Source organism: Sinocyclocheilus rhinocerous, unplaced genomic scaffold (assembly GCF_001515625.1).
Source record: "Sinocyclocheilus rhinocerous isolate Xijiao unplaced genomic scaffold, SAMN03320098_v1.1 scaffold797, whole genome shotgun sequence".
Lineage (NCBI taxonomy): Eukaryota > Metazoa > Chordata > Actinopteri > Cypriniformes > Cyprinidae > Sinocyclocheilus > Sinocyclocheilus rhinocerous.
The window spans coordinates 452171-470280 of record NW_015632978.1 but is presented as its reverse complement, the minus strand read 5'-3'; the positions used below and the strand labels follow the sequence as shown (position 1 = coordinate 470280).

The 18110-nt window shown below is 36.7% G+C and overlaps 1 protein-coding gene across 1 annotated transcript in view; it reads right to left on the bottom strand.

The window, feature by feature from the left end:
* Window positions 1-18110, bottom strand: part of LOC107743094 (plexin A3-like) — a 182559-nt gene that overhangs the window by 38989 nt on the left and 125460 nt on the right. The window contains exons 10-11 of the mRNA XM_016556207.1: window positions 11327-11527; window positions 1377-1473 (exon numbers count right to left, since the gene is read on the bottom strand). Of these exons, the coding sequence (XP_016411693.1) occupies window positions 1377-1473; window positions 11327-11527 (298 nt within the window). The remainder of the gene's footprint in view (window positions 1-1376; window positions 1474-11326; window positions 11528-18110) is intronic.

Sequence of the window (18110 nt, the reverse complement as noted above, 5' to 3'; positions counted from 1 at the left end):
TTTATATATTAAATATATTTATTTATAATATAAATTATAAGAATATAAATATAGACATGTAAATACATGTAAATAATTTCGAAATATATACTGTATGTTTGTGTATTTATATATACATAATAAATATACACAGAACACAAACATATATTATGCAAACAAAAACTTTCATTTTGGATGCGATTAATCGTTTGACAGCACTAATAAAAATATAATATTTATAAATACAGTATATTATATTATGGGGTTTAATATTTTATTTTATTATATTACACATATAGGCATTTAAAATATATCAATATCAAAATATAACATACACTTAAATGTTTATTAATACTATAATACACTTATATTATATTCATTAATAATAGTATACTATTAATAATATATTTATAAATATTAAATACATAAATAAATATGAAATTATTATATGAAATTATAAAATGAAATAAATAAAACTATTACATAAAATGTTATATTTATTCATTTAATATTAATTTATAAATGTTTTACGTACACTTAAAATATTAAAAACAATAATAATTATATGATATAACAAAATAACGTAATATTTATAAATATTTGTATTATATTTTACATTACATATGGATATTTCCCTAAACTTTGTCTGCCATCTCGGACAAAAAGCTTCATATTCTGGGATTTTCTACTGGAAAAAGAATACAAGTCATGGTGGCTTGGATTTTGGCCAAAATGAGGTATCTTTGAAGGCAGCTGTGGGAAGGTGGATCTCGAGGCTAAATTGCCCATCTGAGCTCAGAATAACAGGCCACTGAAAACATGATCACGGCCTAACAAACACAACACCAATAATTTACCACAGAGATTGTATATCTGCAGATACACAGTGAGCTGTGACTTTCTATTCCTCCCTCGCCTCTGAAAGCACAGAAACACTCTGTAATAGCACACCTGATGAAGTTCTCCTCAAGAGATATATATATATATCGACTCCAGGAGGTCTTTCCACTCTTACTTCTCAAAGCGCTCGAAGTAAATGCAAACGGACAGCGGTGTGGACAGGTTAAAAGCTGACGGACGCAGACTCCATACCATCCTCCGCAGTAATGTGAGGTTATATGAGGCTGAAGCAAGCAGGCGCCCTGTTATCAATAAAATATACCACGGCGACTGAGAGAACACCTGACAGACTAAGTGTGTTTGAACAGATATCCAGATAAAATAAAATAAAAGATGCATTAAGTTCTACTTTACACGAAGGTAACACCCTTCCCACATCAAGAGGAAACCGGGAACGTCGATAAAATATGAATGTAGAGAGGATAGCTTCAATATTTCTTCTCTTTAGCTTTAGAAATGCCACTAGGGGGCTGAAGGTGAAGTGTGAGATTTCTTACCTCGCATGGATGACGGCTTGTCGATGGGAAAGTCACCGTCCCATACGATGGAGAAATCCACAGGCAGGTCTCCCATCTCATTCCCTTCATACCAGTACTGTGGGAAACAGCAATAGAAACAACATCTATATATCAGGAAAAAAAGGGTTTATACTCTAACAAAACTTACATCTTTTTTTGCCATAAGAAAAACGATCGTTTGCAAACTCAATAGCACTCGTGGCAAAATATGCCCAATCACCACTGACATCATGTGAACATCTCAAGAAACGATTGCAGATGAAGATGATGTTATCGTGTCGCTTTGTCCACCAGCAATCCTGATAACATCTTTCCTGACCCAATGGAAATGAACTTAAATTCAGATCTATAATTTGCTGCACACTCCACAGCACTCCTAGAAAAAATACGGCCAATCACGACTGACATCATCTGAACATCACACTGACAAAGATGATGACAACACAAGCGCTTCGCTCTCTCCACAAGCACTCATTTCATTGCTGATGAGGCCATACCAAGAAAAAGAAAGATAACAAGAGTTCCTCTTTTCTCATCAAACACTGACTTTTTTTTTGTGACAGCCACAATATATATTTACAATATATATATATATATATATTTACATTTAGATATTTAGCAGACACTTTTATCCAAAGCGACTTACAAATGAGGACAATGGAAGCAATCAAAATCAACAAAAGAGCAATAATATATATATAGCTATATATATATATATATATATATATAATATATATATATATATAAATTAAATTTACATAAAATTAAATTTACTGCAGTGATTTCACATACAAAGAAAGCATATTCAATGCAAGTAAAGTGTCTACTTTAATGTTTCAATTCATTTTTGTGAAAATAATGTCAAAATGTGTTGAAAAAACCTGTACTTATAAAAAATATATAAAAGATGTGACCATACCATTTTTTTTTGTATTTTAAATGGATTAAAAACTTCATGCTGACAAATGGGTAAAACCCATTTTTAAAAGAAAAAAAAAAAGATTAAAAATGACAATTAATTAGCATTTTAGGGCTGCACCGTGATCCTTAAATAGTCGTTTAATGTCATCTTATTGATTCTGGCTGTAAATATGCCTGACAAAATTTTAGGTTATACTGAATGACATTTTAGTGGGTGTCTTCTGTAAATCATGGTAAAATTGTATGATAGTCTATTTTTTGTTCAGAAAAAAACACCAATTAAACAGGACACATTCTAATGTACAGGGGAAATTTTATTTAAGCTGCATTAAATTTTGTACTTCGATGCTTGAAAACCCCTTTATACCCCTTTAACTAGGGCTGCACGATAAATCGCATGCGATATTTAACGCGCATCTTGTCAGAAAAGCCGGTTCTGTAATCATCATTTGACAGCACTAATATATATATATATATATATATATATATATATATGAATAAATAACACATACAGATACAGTAAATATATTTGTATATTTGCTGCTAAAAATAACAAGCAGAAAAACAGCTCATTAAGTCTTGCTATGGCGTGTCTCCAGCATGCGGCTGCAGATCGTCAGGTGGAGCAGAAAGCAGGTGACGGTGGGTTTTTTACTGTCTGGGTTTTAATTAGCAACAACACTGAGAGCACTTAGCCAACGCAACCCTGAGAGAATATCGCTGATCAGGCGCATCGATCGGCGGCTGCTTGCTTAAGAGACTTCAAGACAAGATGAGGAGTCCAAGAGAACTCGAGTAAACCTACCAGAGCGAAGCAGCTCCGAATTCAGTGTTTCGAACCGCCACAACCGCACTTTAACTTTGTGTCCCTGATAAACATGAGATCATGCCATTTGAAAGAACTACGAAAACACTCAAGAGACTAATCAGTGCAGCACATGGTTTAATTCAGTGCAAAAATCAACACACTTTTTGCACTGAATGCAAACTGGCTTTTTATGCATATGAATGGTTTTCTGAATGATTTATGCAGAAATTTGCTTCATTAATGCACCCAAATTTGTTTACTATTAAGGATGAATTGACAAAAAAAAATAGCATGTGGTGTTTCAGTGCAAAACCTGCAACTTGTTCACTTATGCTGCTAGAGCAGGAAAATGTTTTAATTTGTGGACACCTTTAGCTGATTAGCCTGATTATCAAGTGCTATTACTGAAAGAAAAAAATTGGTGTAGAAACATTTTTTTATTTAGAAATTGCTAGCAAATGTTACAGTTGCAAAGAAACGGTAAGTAATACATTGCATTAAACATGAAAAACTGAAATAGCACTTCTAAAATGTACTGTAATTTTGTTTTATTTACAAATATGATTTTTTTACAGTACAAAACAACATAGCCAACGTGCAAATAAACAGCGCTATTCATTCTTACTGCATTCTCCCTCAGCAGTGAAAACTGCACTGCATTTATTTCCATTTATGGCCAAACCAAAATCTATGTTTGCTTTGAGGAGATTAGCCTGCGTGTGTAAATGGGTGGAAGCCTTTGTGTTTGCCCATACAATACCGCTTATCTCTGCCAGTAGTGAATTGATTTTCCTCCAGCTTGTCTTCCCACTGTATCGCAGCGTGTTATGTGTAGACAGCCTGGCCTGGTTCTGTCAGAGGCCTCACTGAAAATGACTGGCAAACGACAGCAAGGTAATCTTACCTCTAAAAGCGTCCTCAATTTATCACCAGCCCCGAATGCGAAAAACACAACCCAGGACGGGTGCTATCACAGGAATAAAGGCCATTTCCTCCATTTTGATTTAGCTTTGTACACATCCTTGGGGTACATTTCAATCCCGTTTACACGTTTAATCAAAGGTTATAATATCTGCTAGCGGCACGTGGGTTTTTAAAGAGACCACTCTTAAAAATTGGTGTGCTCAATAATCCACTTATTGGAGCTAAGTTAATACGGTGCTACCGTTTATGGCAGCAGCTATGATGAATAACCAGAGATATTGACTCAGGGGGGAAAATGCTGCTTCTCGAAAAGCAGCCTTCTCTTGAAATTAAGTGATTGCAATTAATTCAAGTGGAATTCGGTGGAACTAAGTATTTAGTCTTTAATAGGATTTTATTGTTTAAAATATATTTTCATAGACCTCATCGCTCTAGATATGCTCGGCTCCAGTTGACCTGTCAATGGTGTCTCCTTCGAGTGACAGAATGAAAATCAATATAACTTAATGATAGAGGACCTGCACATTTAATTAAGTTACAAATTGGACCAGACTCAGCACAAAAAAAGACACAACGGCATCAATGGTATGAGCAGAATGAGCCTGCTGTGTGTGCGGCATTACTTTACGGTAACCTAATTATTGAATCATAGCTATCCCATTACTAACGACAGTCCAGTAATAACAGCATATAATTCACTTCACCGAATGTTGCGTCATGGGCTAATTTCTAGGTTGGGAGAGGGGAATTCTGGGTTATGATAAAAGATACAGCTTCTGTCAGTCCAACTATGATGTGATTTGGTTTGGTTGAGAGCCACTGGAAATAAATAATGGTATGAGTAGTTCTCCTAAAGCAAGGAGGATAAGGAAAGGCGGCCACGTGGATGCGCAAGCAACATGTGCCACCATAAATGAGCTGAGCACGCTGACCTAAAGCATTTTTCTGGTGCATCACTCTAGGAGGGATTTCTTAATTTGGAGGTTCTAGTGCAGCTGAGCCTCTTAATACACGGAAAAACGCTCAGGGTGCAGTTAATGCGATACATTACGCCTGGGACATATACAGTGGATTGATCACCGCATTATTTGATCAATTTATTTTAATAAGGCCCACCTGCTTCAGCACGGCAACCTAATAGCGTTTAGAGTTTAAGGAAGCAAGCCTGTGACTGCACTGAAATGCCATGAACAAGTAACTGAAATTACCTGAGAAACTTTTTTGGCCGTAGTCAGGCTCAAACTGTTAAAACACGTTCCTCTCAGTAGTACGGTACAAAACGGCTAATGCCTGATTGAGCACTTGATGAGAATAATAGAATAATGAGGGTGAGGTGGTTCAAAATGCCTGACAAAAATAACATGTAAGTGTTTTTATTCAAAAAGCTTCCGCTACCCTGCATCGAGGATAATGGGGTTCTTTGTGAGGGCCCTCTCCATCAAGAGTCTGGTTCAGAACTTGGGCATTGTGTAAAAAAGGCCTTTGGCGGTACGTTTCCCTGGTAACACGGCCGGTGCCTGTCGCTAAGGGGTCAGCGGTGCTTAGCAACACTTACACTCATGGACTCATTTGGAGTATTTTGCACACCTCTCTCTTCTTGGAAAAAAAATTAATTTCTTTGGATTTCGCTTCAGCCTAGCAAAAAGCACACCCATTACAGGCGTTTTTTCATGACTAGAATAAAATTAAAAAGTACACACAGAAAGCAGGTGGTTATTATGTTCTGGCAGGGACGAGAACATTTATCTTTTGTCTGTCAAGCGATGTACTATATGAGCAGATGATGCATCAAACCTATGTTCAAGATATAGCTGCTCATTAGTGGTTCTTGAGTGCCACGCAACAGAAAAATGGTCAGCTTGGAACAAAAGAAACAGTCAAATATCACTGACATGCTGTCATAGGGTTAAATAAGTAAACAAATGTGGTTTTACACAACTGAAAATGTGGCTTCAAAAGATTTAAGTACCTTATATTTTTTCCTGAGAGTAAATGTTGTTCCTTTCATAACTGATAATGAAATCTTTGGAAATATGAATGGACTAATAACATCTCCCTGAGGCACACCTTATCGAAATACCATATTTGCTTTTCTTTCACATGATTTGGCTGTTTATCATCATCATGACTAGTGATTACCAAGTAGTTGGTTAGCTTTGTCCAATCAACTTTTAGTATGCTATTACTTAGCATTAAATGTTTGAACATGATCACGGTGTTCAATTAAGTCATGAATTGGACCTTTTGGTCACTGGCCCTGATCGTTAACCATTTTCCTCACAGACACCATGACTACATACTGATTGATTAATTTATTAGCTAGAACAATTAGCATGTTGTTATATTATTGCAACCATCAGCTTTCCTAGTACGTTACTAGCAGAGTACAGTAAAGTTCTTTGTAGAGTATGTGATGTTAAAGCCACACAATAGCAGCATTGTGAAATACTGAAAAGGCAGCTGTCTGAATTCTAGGGTGAGGCAGGAACAGGAAACAGCCAAGAAATTAGGGAGAATGCAGGGCCAGTTAACTTGATTTTTGTCAAAAATAATGACCCCTCAATTCCAGCGCAAGCGAGAGACGTGCCCTAAAGGGAGACCACTTACATCAAGATAAGAGCTGATTAACTAGCTGTAATACAACACCAGTAGCTTGTGTGCCTTTGTCTTCAACACTGTGAGATCAATAAAAACCACTGCGATTCTCACAGGTATGGAAGCTAATGTTAACAATTGCTAAAATTCCATGCAACAAAAAGGGTCATTCCATAAAAAGGTTAATTTTTTATAAGTGAATGGAATTGAATGGAGTTAAAAATAAGCAATAAACTAAGTAAATAAACAAATTGAAACATACATTATCCACAAAAATCTATATAACAAATCTAATAATAATAATAAATAAACTATTACAAACAAACAAACAAATAAACTTATTGTCCACTAAAATCCACAATAAATACATTTATTTATTTGACAGTCAGAAGTTAACTGATACTTCACTGGAATCAATTCACACCTATGATATTCGTAAATAAAAACAGAAAAGAAACAAAAGACTTGAAGTTCTACTGGGAAAAAATGGCTGCAGCAAAAACATGATTGAGCACAAATCTGAGGTTGAACTGAAGTTAAAAAAGCATAAGAGAGAGAACAAAAACTTCCAAAACTTCATCTTTTTTCTATTTGCTTCACCTACCAGTAAACGAACAGAGCTATATGATTACCTTTCCTGAGTAGAGAAAAAAAACAGCTGACCATTTCATACACGTTCTCAGGTGACGTGTAAACAGAAGTTGAAACTGATTGATTCGCCGCCGCCCATCCGAAGGCACTCACAATTTCATTAGCATGGACCCCACGGCCTCAAAGTCACCTGCCGTTGGCTCCCAGAAGACTATGCGGTGCCATTCGCCTTGACGGCCATATTGATTGATTCTAGCTGCCTCGCATGAGAGCGTGTGAGAGAGAGGACACGTGCTGAGGAAGGGAGTGGTGGACAGACGATGACTCTCCTGGGAGTCAGTGTAATCTGTATCAGGGTCTACGGTGATGTTCGATTGCTATTCAGGAAAGATGCATGTCATGAGAGAGATGATGTGCTTTTTCTTTACTGTGTCACTGCTAATCAGACTATCAATTAATCTGTGCATGTCCAGACCAACACAGATAGCACAATGAGGTGAGAGACAAAGAGATAAAGGGGGGATGGGGGACGATGAGGAGAAACTGTGAGAACGTGAGGGTTTGGTTTCCCATCACAGTGAGGTAGAAACAAAGAACTCATCTAGAAACACTGCAGTCCAACCTTTCTGAGCAGGTTTAAGTTAGTAAAACTGTCAACATGAACTAGCCATCTACCTGAAAAACAACACATTAGGTTTCATAGTAGAATGGGAACATGCATAACTGACAAAAACAAGTGAAAATCTTTCTGTTTTCTACAGTATAATCATGCAGCCCCATGCAGACCACAGAACACTACAAGTGTAACGTGACGTGATAAAGCTAGATCACTCCCATCAAAATTAATAAAGTTGTCTGCCAATCCACAATGTTTATACAGGGCATGCAAACTATGCTGAGGTGACAAATACTAACAAATCTATACTAGTTTGAACTAGCATGACCAGCATGATACTAATTTTCAGGAAAAAAAAACAGCCATTGCAAGCTGACAATGAGAAAAGAGGCACAAAACAAATGATTTGTGTAGCATAAGAAATATACAAAGAAATATACAAATGAGATTGTTCATCAAATTCTTTATTGCTTAATTTAAAATGTCAAAATAAATAAATAAATAAAAACAACATTTCTTTATTTTCAATTTCCTAATAAATAAATAAATAAATAAATAAAATGTCTGGTATGAACCAGTGTCATTAGACTACTGTTAGTTTGTATTCATATTTTGAATTTATTTTTAATTTTTCCAATTTCATTTTAATTTAGTGTTTAGTCATTTTGTTCTGATTTTGTGCTAAAAAGTGCCAAATGTGAGGGAAAATTAGCATCGGTGAGTAAATAAGAACAATATCATTACTTGATTGCAGCAGGGAGTACTTTAAGCACCTCTTGATTTAAAAAAAAAAAATCCAGTTCTTCCATTTAAAAAAGCATGTCAAGTACCCTGTATGAAATTATATATATATACAGTATATATATATATATATATATATATATATATATATACCATACCATATAAAAGCTCTTACATACAAAAAACTTTGTCAGTCATTTAGGAGTCTATTTATGTCACGTTGTGTAACAGTTCTGCAGTCAGTGTGGACAGATAAGTCGCATCAAAGCGCTGTGAAATTGTTGGTTTCGCAAGATTTTACAAATAAAAGACCCGCACAGAAATCCCCATGTCAATATTCATCTGCGATAAGTAAATAAAAAACCTGTTGCCCTCCATATAGTCAATATGCACCGGCATCATCACTGACAGGCGGCCGCAAAACTCACTTCGCATCTAAATGCCTTCAGGTCCGAGGCTGTGTTTAGACTGCACAAGTCACTACGTTTCAATTCCAATTTAAATGCATAGCGCTGTCGGAGACGGCAGCGCAGGTCAGAGACAAGGAGACTGATGAACAGGAGGAGATGAGTCAAAACAGATGGAAGGACAACAGTTGCACCGGGGTCCTGCGAGGGGACCTTCGAACCGCGCGAAAACAGCAGCATGTGTCATTCCTGGAAAGGATGACAATCAATCCAGCACGGGGGCGAACGCTACAGACGTGGTCCTCATTATTAAACTGCGACGGGACATCGATTCTCTTGTCGCAGGGTTCTGGCTAGTGGATTGACCTTTGACCCCGTCAGGGTACAGAGGTCAAAGGGCACACACTCCACCTCCAGCGTGGCAAATGGGGTTCACCGCATTCCTTTTCACCGGGTCACACTGTCGTGCCAAATTACGAGGCACGTCCAGCGCCTAGCTAATTATCTTACGAGATTCCCTGAGGTTACCGTGACAACCAGATGGGTCGCAGACGGCAAGCGCCTGTACCGCCTGCATATGAAAGCGAATGGGAGGATGGAGAGAGAGAGAGAGAGAGAGAGAGAGAGAGAGATTCTCAATGTCAACATCTTGACATGCTCCATTTTTCACTGGGATTGAGAAAACAACACTTTCAGCGTTATAAATTGATGTCTTTGCTGATTTACCCAGATAAAGATTCGTATTTTTTTATGATCAGTGATTCAGTGAGAAGTCACCTTGGCTTTCTCAGCACACTTCAGACAAATTCATCACCACCACTTTGCCCTACAAGCGACGATTTGCAGCTCATGCTAATTTTTTAAATGGAAAAATAATGTCACAAAGCTAAATATAATGAGAGAAAACAATGCATCTGTTCGTATGACAATTATTCAAATGCCATCTGGGGTGAGGCTACGCTTGGAAAAATACGCTGATTAATAAATGACATGCTTGCCGTTTAGGATATATTAAAAGCAATAGTTCTCTCAAAAATAACAGTTCCGTCATTATTTTCTCACCCTCGTGTCATTCCAAACCCGTATGCTGTCATTTTGTTCTTTTTTCTGCTTACCACAGAAAGTAAATAATCTTCAAAAAGATCATTTACATTCTAATTCGAAAAAAGACACACACAAAAACTATGAAACACCATAAAAAAAAAAAAGTTTGTGTGACAAACAGACTGAAATTTAAGTCATTGTGTGTTTATAATCAAATACGGCACAGTTAGGGAGCAATTAGATATTTTTCCTATTCAAGCTGTGAATTTAATTTATGCAAGCAATTGGAATATCACAAAAAATATTTCACAGCATTTGCATCTCATGTTCAACAGAACAAAATAGTCAATTAAGGCATGCAAGATGCAAAGTGAATATGCAAGTGAATGTTTTAATGCACATTTTAGAAGTTCTCATCCAGAATTTTTTATGCAATATGTCAAAAATCACATAAAATAAGCCACCGTTCTAAAGTTTGGCTTGGAATGATTTTTAATGGTTTTAAAAGATGTTTCTTATGCTCACTAAGGCTGAATTTATTTGATCAAAAATACAGTAAAAACAGCAATATTCTGAAATATTATTACAATTTAAAAGAACTGTTTTCTATTTGAATACATTTTTAAATGTAATTTATTCCTGTGATGACAAAGCTGAATTTTCAGCATCATTACTCCAGTCTTCAGTGTCACACGATCCTTCAGAAATCATTCTAATATGCTGATTTGCTGCTCAAGAAACATTTCTTATTATTAATGCTGAAAACGTTTGTGCTTCTGAATATTTGCGTGAATATCGTGATTCATTTTTCAGGATTCTTTGAAGCATAAAAAGATCAAAATCAGCATTCATTTGAAACAGATATGCTTTGCAGCAATGTAAATGTATTCACTGTCACTTTTGTTCAATGTAATGCATTCTGGCTGAATGAAAGCATTAATTTCTTTCAAAATTGTACTGACCCCAAACATTTGAACAGTAGTGTATATGAATGGAAACCAGGATATTAATAAATGCCATTGGCTCTCGAGTCTCTAATAACCAAACAACAGTGCTTGACATCAGGGTGAATAAATAATAATAATTTTTATGTAAACTATTCCTTTAAGAAATTCTGCCATTGCTAAAGGATGTCAACTTGAACCTTCAGATTAAGCCACTGCTATAAAGAAAATCCATTTTTCCTGCATTAATATCCACTATTCATCATGTGTTCCTAAACTGAAGTGCAGTTCGTAAGCGAAAGAGTTGTTGTCTTAGAAATGAAGCAAAGTGCTCTTACCGAAGTGTTCTGGCACTGGATGCAGGAGCTGTTAAAACGGACCGCGGGAATACGCTGAACTTTGCCCTGGATTTTAAAGACGCACTCATAGTTCTTTTGTCCCGACTGAGGCTGGGGCAAGTTCCGAGCTCGCAGTGTGATTGGCCGAATGATCCCCGCCGGTACCAGGATGTCGCTGCTAGGCAGAATCTGCGGGCAACCCTGAAAACGACAAAAAAAGACAATACGTTATAATTCAGTCTCGGAGCAAAGCACAAACAATCCCGACTCATAAATATCGTAACCGATTCCACTTTCATTCCAAAGATGACACTGATTCCAATTTATTGAGCTCAAGGACAATAAATAACGTCTATCGGGCTGAAACTTTGCCTACAAACGTGGTATTCGGTCTCACACAAATGCGCCAAGAAAGGAAATCGAGGCCATTAGGGTGGGAATAACTTAAAATCCAGCAATCTGCGGCTAAAAACCCTATTACACAGCACTTGCATCCATCTCCAGTTTTACGAAGCGCGGGTTCTCTCGGCAGATCACCTTGATGAAGCGGTAAATGAATATCTTCCTTAGTCCTGCGTGTCAAGTCGTGCTAGAAGAGTCATTACGGTCTACTCTACCCGTAACCGATTGCGGCATTTATCAAAGACACTCATTTTGACGTGACTTCTGATCACACCGATGGAAAACGAGTCTCATATCCTGAGATATATTAGCAGGTCAGAAATGACAACACATGCAGAGCACAATCTGGAGAGAGAAACAAGGTTCCTGTTTAGACAAACCGCATTAATTGATTGATGATTATCACTTATCGACGGGTGCACAGAGGTGTTGGTTGCAAACCAGCTCTTCTCATTCCAAGTTGTGCATCTGAGGATATTTCGGACTATCTGTAATCTATTTAACACTGAACAATAATCAGGGTGGCAGTAAAAGCAATTTGCAGGCAGAGGAGACATAAATCAGAGACGACTAGCCACCCAGCTCACCGGCAGCCCGAGCCAAAAAAGCAGCATGCTTAACAATGATGCAACTATTTAACCCGGACCTCCATCAATCTGCACAGGTTTGCATATCAGCGCAACAATAAATCTCATTTTCATATTGGGTGTTTGTAAGGAAGGATTTACTCCCCGTGGAGGCACGAGGGGCGCACAGGTGGTGACTGCAGCAAGGGGAAGGATAGCATGCCTTCATACTGCAAAATGAGCACGATGAATCACCTTTAGTTCTGCCGAAGATGACAACAGTGAACTAATGATAAATTACTCCAGACGACTGGCCCATAAACAAATACACAGTCTACGGGCGTCAGAAAGCGACTCTGATAAGGCGAAACTCGGGATGGGTGTATTTAATGAGAAAACAAAGCTCGGTCACCGAAAAGGGTTTCAGCTGTTGCGATTCTGGGCTAAAATGCTGAATGTGTGATACGAGGCTCAGAACCGCAAAATATACATACTCTCTCTGCTTCCCGGTATGTCTATTTCCTTAGTGTATAGTATTTCAAAAGAAGTATGTCAAACACTTTTATGCAGTGCTGTATGTCTGAATGAGCAGTACACATGACTCAATGCAGGAAAAGTACCCAGATTACCTTCTACTAAGATTTAAAAGTATACATCAGATGTATGCTTTCTGGACACTTGGCATTCATGCCACACACTTGCATAATAATAGAACATACTTTGACCAGTCAAAAAGTAAGTTCTTCATCAAATGTATGTAGTACGTTCTGTGACAGTACACAAACTCAGATTCAGCTAAGGATGTGATGCTTCAAGCATCAAATAATACTTTGAATGCTCACTGAAAGCAAAAAATATATTCTGATTATATTCAACACGGCATCAATAAATGTAATTTCTGCACTATTTAGAATTGAACTGAGAATGACTTTTTAAATTATAACCCAATTGCTAAATTGGAATTGAATTTGAATTGAGGTAGCAGACATGACGCCATGTTTGAAATTCAAATTTAAATGCAAGGAAGAAAAATTAAAATGAACTGAAACTCAAAGAAATCCACATAACTGTATTTTTTTATGAAAAGCAAAGTTTGAAAAGACAAATGTTTAATGTTTCCTACATAGACAGAACAGACAGACAGGATGATAGACAGAATAATAATGCTAGACAATATTAGAACTAACAATAGCTAAATTTAAAAGAACAATAGCCAGACAGAATGATGACTGAATAACAAAACAACGTAATGATAGGCAGAACAACGTAACGACAGACAGACAGACAGACATAACAGAGAGATCGAAGAAAAGATAGACAGAGAGAACGACAGACAGACAGACAGACAGACAGATAGACAGATAGATAGATAGATAGATAGATGGCATAGACAGACAGACAAACAGACAGACAGGTAACAGACAGAGATAACAGATGGACAGATAGATAGAACAAAAGATAGAGAGAACGACAGACAGAGAACGACAGACAGAGAATGACAGACAGAGAACGACAGACAGAGAACGACAGACAGACAGAGAGACAGAGAGATAGATAGACAGACAGACAGACAGACAGACAGACAGACAGATAGATAGATAGATAGATAGATAGATAGATAGAAAGATGACAGACAAACAGACAGATAGATAACAGACAGAGATAACAGATGGACAGATAGATAGAACAAAAGACAGACAGACAGACAGACAGACAGACAGACAGATAGACAGATAGATAGACAGATAGATAGACAGATAGATAGATAGACAGACAGATGACAGAATCTCAGACAGACATATAACAGACGGACAGATAGACAGAATGAAAGACAGACATAGATAACAGATGGACAGATGAATAGAATGACAGACTCTGGCAGAAATAAAGGAAATTTGACAAAAACAGAGAGAACGAGACTGAATTACTGAATTTGCGCCACTGCTCTGAGTTCCCTGACCCGCTGCTGCTGGAGTGGATTACACAACAGTTAAATCCCGTCTCTTTCAAAGTTTCAAAGTACCTCCACGAGAGGCTGATTCAAGGTGATGAAAACGAGGGGGACAAATTACAACCCATGGAGGAGCACTAACAGACTGCAGTCAGAGATATTTAGCACAGGTGATTCTGCTAATGGACTATAATGGGCTTTTCATCAAGTTTTTGCCGTTTAGAATCGGGACACAGCTGCTCCATTGTGTGCGTGCACTCCGAAGTTTTAGCACATGACATCATTAGTCTGATCCAAAACCACCATTTGAAAAATATTGTTTAAAGCGCTCCTGATAATACCTCCGACCATAACTAATAAACTCACGCTATCATCTGAAAACAAATCTATCTCCATCCATCCATCATTAATATTATAATCAAAACTGTCCTTAAATATCATAATAGTTTGGCTGATTGTTATCTGCTGTCAATTAGAAACCTCCACCATCTTTTCTCTTAACAAACCTGCTAACAACATCCATTGCTGTGTATATTCTGCTCAAATTGAAGGCAACTGCCCCCGAAGACATTTCCTGCCCCGTCCCTCTTAATGTCAGTTTGCTTGTTCTCATTAACAAGCTCCAATCACTACTTAATTATGAATTAAACAAGCCAGGAATTGAGTGTTTGCTGAACGTGGCTCAAAGGTTACAGATAAGCTGAAGAGCTTGTTAACTAAAGAGTGGTGAAGTAATGTTAGCGTTTACCAGTACATAACTCATCACGCCGGGAGCACTGCATATATAATGTGTAGCTGTTCTTCTGATTGGACGAGCCTTGTTTGAAGCCACATCAATTGAATTCTATATTAACGTGCCATGTTGCCATGGTGGCATCTGTAAACAGCCTACGGTTAGGCTAATGAACTATATTACGCTCAGAAGAATTGTTTATTGAGGTTATTATGATTAATATGTTTCATTACTTATGGAACAGCCGTGTCTTTGCATCATGTTGTGGCTAAAACCCAATAGCTAGGCTGTAAGCATTATTTGCATGACCTTAAACAGATATTAACAACAGGATATGATGTCACACCTGCTGTTTGAACAATAAATGTAAATGGTATAATAAATATGTGATAAAAATAATACATTAAAAAAGTTAAAACATACTATCTACTTTTCCAAGACACTGCAGACAGAGCTTGAGGTTTCTAGGTTTCAATGCAAAAACATAACTAAAAAAACGAAATAAAATCAAATACTTTTTTTTTAGCAAAACTATATACAAATTCTTAATTTACTTAGGAAAAAAAAATGCACACATTTTGAGTCTTGTTTTCCAAATAATAAATCTTTAAGAATTTATTTTTCTTAATGCACTGGCAAACTGTCTTTTTCTTATTTTAAGCATATATTTATTAGAATTCTGTGAGTTTTTTTGCTTAAAACAAGAAATTTACAATCTTACACAGTTTGTAGGCATTACCTTACACATTAAAAGTAGAAAATTCTGTTTTGCAGTGCTGTATTGACAAACCTGTGTTGTACAGCTCATACAGGTCAAAAATATTTTCGCAATATGAAATTATATTAAAAACAACTTTAAATTAAATTAAAATTAATTAATAACTAAATAAGTTGTGCGAATGCCATTGTTATTATAGTTAATGAAAACTGAAATTAAAATTAAAAACATTTTTGTTGCTTGAAATAAAAATAAACATTAACTGAAATAACATTTTAAAAAGTTTTATTTCAGCTATAGTTGCTAAAGCAGCCTTTCTCATTTTAATTCAGTTTAAATTAATGTACCAAAATAAAAATGAAATAAAAATGAATAAAAAACTACATAGACTTAAAGGGGTCATATGATGCGATTTCAAGTTTTCCTTTCTCTTTGGAGTGTTACAAGCTCTTGGTGCATAAAGAAGATCTGTAAAGTTGCAAAGACTAAAGTCTCAAATCCAAAGAGATATTCTTTATAAAAGTTAAGAGTCAGCCACGCCTACCTAAAACGCCTCGTTCTAACACGCCCCCACATATCTACGTCACTATGTGGAAATATTAGCATAATGCCATCCAAATGTGCATGCAAAGAAAGAAGGCGTGGTTTCAGGATGCGCAGTAGTGTTGATGCAGCCATGTCAGGGAGAAGCTGTGTTTCAGTGCGAAAGCAAAAGCACTTTATTTGGCCTTCCAGAAGTAGATGCAATTAGGAATCATTGGTTAAGATTTATTTACAACAGAACAGCACAACCCAGATGTTCAAATTTGTGCAACGCATTTTATGGACGACAGTTTTTTGAACCTAGAAGAGTACAAGGCTGGATGTGCAAAAAGGCTATTTCTAAAAAAAAAAAAATATTTGAAAAATGTGTTTTTTGAACATTAAAGCATGTCAACATATTCTGTTACACCAAATACACAAAATAATGATCTTTAAAATAGCATCATATGACCCCTTTAAATAAAAAAATTTAAATAACACAACAAATTGTACAATTAAAATGAACAAAAATAAAAATTAAAGCTGATTTAAAATATTGTTAAAACCTGTAATAGTATTTCAATGACACTAAAACAACACTGTTAAGTGCAACTTTAAACATGGTAAACACTGTTCCGCAAAGTCTCTGGTGGCTTATTGCTTTACCAAACAGGAGGCCATATTCATGCACTGCAAAAACTAGATACAGTCCAATAAAAACACCCAGTGTTTGCATTTACAGCGGCTTAAACAATGAATTATCCCACTTGGCTTTCAAGTAAGGTTCAGTGCCTTCCTGTGTGACATCATAACGCCGCTGCCCGTGTTTTTATCTATCTACGCGGCGGCGGTAACTGTATCCAGCCACCCGAGCAGCTGCTTGTTTCCCCAGTAGGGCTTTTCCATCGCACTGATTAGCACCCCATTAGGAGAGGCCTGGCAGCTTACTGCCTGTTGACAGTCTCTCCATTAACCTTATTGTGCATATCCCGCTTATCACACAGCTAAGCACTTTTCTCCGTTGAAACATAAAAAGCCGGAGCGGCCGAGGGAGAGAAATTCATGCCACACATTTAGAAAATGCACACACACACACACACACAAAATGCACAAGAAATCCAATTTTTCACTGCAGTTCGGCTAGAGGAAAAACAAATTGTTGCTTACATATATAATTTCCCGAGCAGTCAGTTGCTCAGTCACTCACTCCGTTTTTCCATTCCTTCTACCCTGTTAATCCCATTTTCAGTCTTCATAAACCATAATCCATGAAATATGCTCCCTTCCCTCAGTGCCGAGAAAAATAAATTCAGTCTCCAGATCACTTGGGAGCTGTTCCAATTAAACGTTACATGATATTTTTGACCTTATTCTTCAGCTAAAGTTGATTTTTTAAATGGCCTGTATAATCTGAAGCGCGGCACGTGTTGAAGTTTCTAAAGCTTTGATTGGTTGATTGGAGCTGGATAATATTCTCAAGGTGCTTTATGAAGCCTGACTTGAAAGTACATACAAATAACTACAAATTCTAGTCCGTATAGAAATGTCAGTTCACTAATCATCAACCCGACAGCACTTATGAAAGACACATTCAACAATGAGATTTGGAGCTGTGGCCTAGCGAGCTGTGGTACTCAAGCATAGTACATCAGAAAGTACCATAATATCTGAATATGGTACATAAATCAAACAATACAATGGTATTTTGGTCAAGCACAAATAAAGATGCTGAAAAAGAAACAAATTTTAAAAGACAAGTTTAAAAAGCTGTCCTAAGAAATATGTTCGTAGAAATGTACATGCATAATTTTCCACAAAAAATAAAAAATTATTCAATTATAAATATATACTGCATACAACAATAAAATCATCATCATCATCAACAATATATA